Here is a 2884-nt window from a genome sequence, read left to right on the forward strand (position 1 = left end):
ACACGACTCTCAGCTGGACACTATCCACTCGGCGGATCCAGGACTCGTGTCGCGCAGCACAGCAGTACGACTTCTCGCGAGCATATCTCCTCCGGTGCGTCTTTCTAGGCCACCTTTCGTTTCTGGCCCACGTTCTTCTGCCGCCTGCCACTGCAACATCACGTATAAACCAGGAGATTCTAACATTCTTCTGGAGTCGGAAAACAGCACTACTCGAGCAACAGATGCTCCGAGGGCCTCCACAGACAGGAGGCTGGGCAGTGCCGGATGTTGCCATTGCCCAGTGGACACCACATATCCCTGATACATCCCAGAAAAGTCGCAAACGTCACAGACGTCTCGTACGTCACATGGATGTTGCACGGATATACACAATTGGACGTTATAGATACTCGTAGCTTGTACATCCCTGCGATATGGAGCACAGGACATGGGTACAGGATATGTCTTGACAAGAAGAATGACTCAATTTGAAGGAAATAAGTTCAATAAATTTTATTCCATTGATGTTTTGAATGATCCTGTGTAGGTACGTGGCGTATATAATGCGAGTAATGTAGGTCAGTAATGCAAATAAGTGATGCATGCAATGGTTTAGAGTGTCACGAGTGTCACGAGTGTCTTTGGGTCTAAAATAATGGGACTAAGTATGCGTGAAATAATAGCAAGTCAAAAATTTAATTTGTAAGAGCATGAAGTATTGCGAATAAGTAAAGACACTAGATATTTCTATCGTTTGCGCGCTGCTGTATACGTACAAGATATTTACGTAAACGCTTCAAGCAAGCAAGGAGAGCTATCGGCATTACATCTGCATCCAGCCGATAATCACATTAGCTTGAATAGAAAAACTGAAAGCGATAGCTGATGTAGACAACGACGACGACCGAGCTATGACGGAGCGAGGCTCGTGAACTGCTGTTTGCATTCGTCAGCTGGCCGACAGCTGATCAGCAGCTGTTCCCGGAGAGCTGGTCATTAAACGCTCTGCCAACGTGAACCCAGCCTAATTCTTATTCTAGTAGCTTTGCATCCCCTCATATCATAAACCCCTCACCACCATTTTTGGTCCGAAGAAGGGTATCCCGGTTACTGCAGCTAACAGGTTACAACGTTGGGCTTTAATCATGATGGGTCACGTCTACGATATCCAGTATAAACCAACACAACTAATGGGAAACGCCGATGGACTATCTAGGCTGGCCGTTGGACCGGATCATGATTTCCAACGACAAATATCCAGTGACAACATTGTTGAATTTGAAGACGTCAATGTAGTCTCGTTAGAAGTCATGTCAGTTTTACCTGTTACGGCGACTTCTATTGCAGAAGAGACTAGGAAAGACGCAGTGCTAGCTGAAGTTCAGCGTCGCTTGCTAGAGGGCGATTCAGCTGCAGTCGACATGCCAGAACTTCGTGCCTATGTTCAGCGTCAGAGTGAGTTCTCTATTTCTCACGGTTGCATTTTGCTTGGAATGCGCACAGTCATTCCCACCAAGTTTCGCAAATGCATTTTGGACGTACTTCATGAGGGACACCTAGGCCAAACGAAAATGAAGATGCTTGCCAGATCTTTCGTTTGGTGGCCAGGAATAGATAAGGACATAGAAGCTACAGTCAAAACCTGCGAGTCCTGTGCTTCCATCGGAGACGATCCCAAGCCTGTACCTTTGCATCGTTGGGAACGTCCGGAACACCCATGGAGTAGACTCCACGCAGACTTTGCAGAGTACGAGAAGGACAACTACTTGATTGTCATAGATGCGTACAGTAAGTGGCCGGAAATAATCAAAATGCGTCGAGTAACCGCGATTGACACTATTAACGCTTTTCGCGAAATTTTCCTGCGTCAAGGCCTTCCTGAACAGTTGGTTACTGACAACGGGCCACAGTTTACCAGTTTGGAGTTCAAGTCATTCCTGGGGACTTATGGGGTCCGCCACATCTTAACACCGCCCTACCACCCGAAATCAAACGGACAGGCGGAGAATTTCGTCAGGTCAATGAAGCAGGCCTTGCGTCGCGCTAAATGTGGAAGGGAGGAAGACCCTCTAGGAACGTTTCTGTCTAAGTACAGATCTTCACCTCACATCTCCACCGGAAAAACACCTTGCGACTTGCTTAACAAGAGACCTTTCAGGTTCAAGCTAGATTTAGTTCGCCCGTCCACACAGGACTACTCAGGACAGTCTTCGCACTCCTCTCCAAAAAGGGTGACAAGAAGTTTTGTCACTATGGATAAGGTTTGGGTGAAAGATCCAACCCGTAAACATCATTGGGTCAAAGGTGTGATCATCAGTCGTGAAGGCAACGTTGTATATGATGTTCAACTGGATGGCAGAAAACGGCGCCGCGTTCATGCTGACCACTTGAAGAGTAGAGTGTCGTCAGATGTCGGGTCGCCTAATGCTTCTCTGTGTTCAGGTCGTCCACGGGAACCCGGGACGATTCCCTTGAGCCTGACCATGGACATCAACTTGAGACCCCAGGCTTCGTCTGCGCCTCCCGCACTCGACGTCGTCTTCCCACAACAGCCACCTGGAAACTCAACAGCAGAGCCTCCGCGGAGATACCCTATCCGTCAAAGAAGACCTCCTGCCCGTTACAGGTTCACAGCCTTAGGAGGGAGGAATGATGTAGACAACGACGACGACCGAGCTATGACGGAGCGAGGCTCGTGAACTGCTGTTTGCATTCGTCAGCTGGCCGACAGCTGATCAGCAGCTGTTCCCGGAGAGCTGGTCATTAAACGCTCTGCCAACGTGAACCCAGCCTAATTCTTATTCTAGTAGCTTTGCAGATACTACAATAGCTTGAATTAAAAACACAGTATATGATACGCAGAGATGTCAGCAATGTTAAAGTATTAATGAATCGTCATTGC

At 48.0% G+C, this 2884-nt stretch overlaps 1 protein-coding gene across 1 annotated transcript; it reads left to right on the forward strand.

Annotated features, from left to right (window-relative positions):
- The first annotated feature begins 1130 nt into the window (after positions 1 to 1130).
- Positions 1131 to 2681, forward strand: LOC135384753 (uncharacterized protein K02A2.6-like). Its single transcript, XM_064613941.1, has one exon. It carries the CDS (start codon positions 1131 to 1133, stop codon positions 2679 to 2681), a length of 1551 nt encoding a protein of 516 aa, XP_064470011.1.
- Positions 2682 to 2884: the final 203 nt, after the last annotated feature.

This window comes from Ornithodoros turicata, chromosome 2 (assembly GCF_037126465.1).
Source record: "Ornithodoros turicata isolate Travis chromosome 2, ASM3712646v1, whole genome shotgun sequence".
In the NCBI taxonomy this organism is placed as follows: Eukaryota; Metazoa; Arthropoda; class Arachnida; order Ixodida; family Argasidae; genus Ornithodoros; species Ornithodoros turicata.

Coding starts and splice junctions, on each gene's coding strand:
- LOC135384753 (XM_064613941.1), top strand. CDS start 1,131: ATGGGTCACGTCTACGATATCCAGTATAAACCAACACAACTAATGGGA.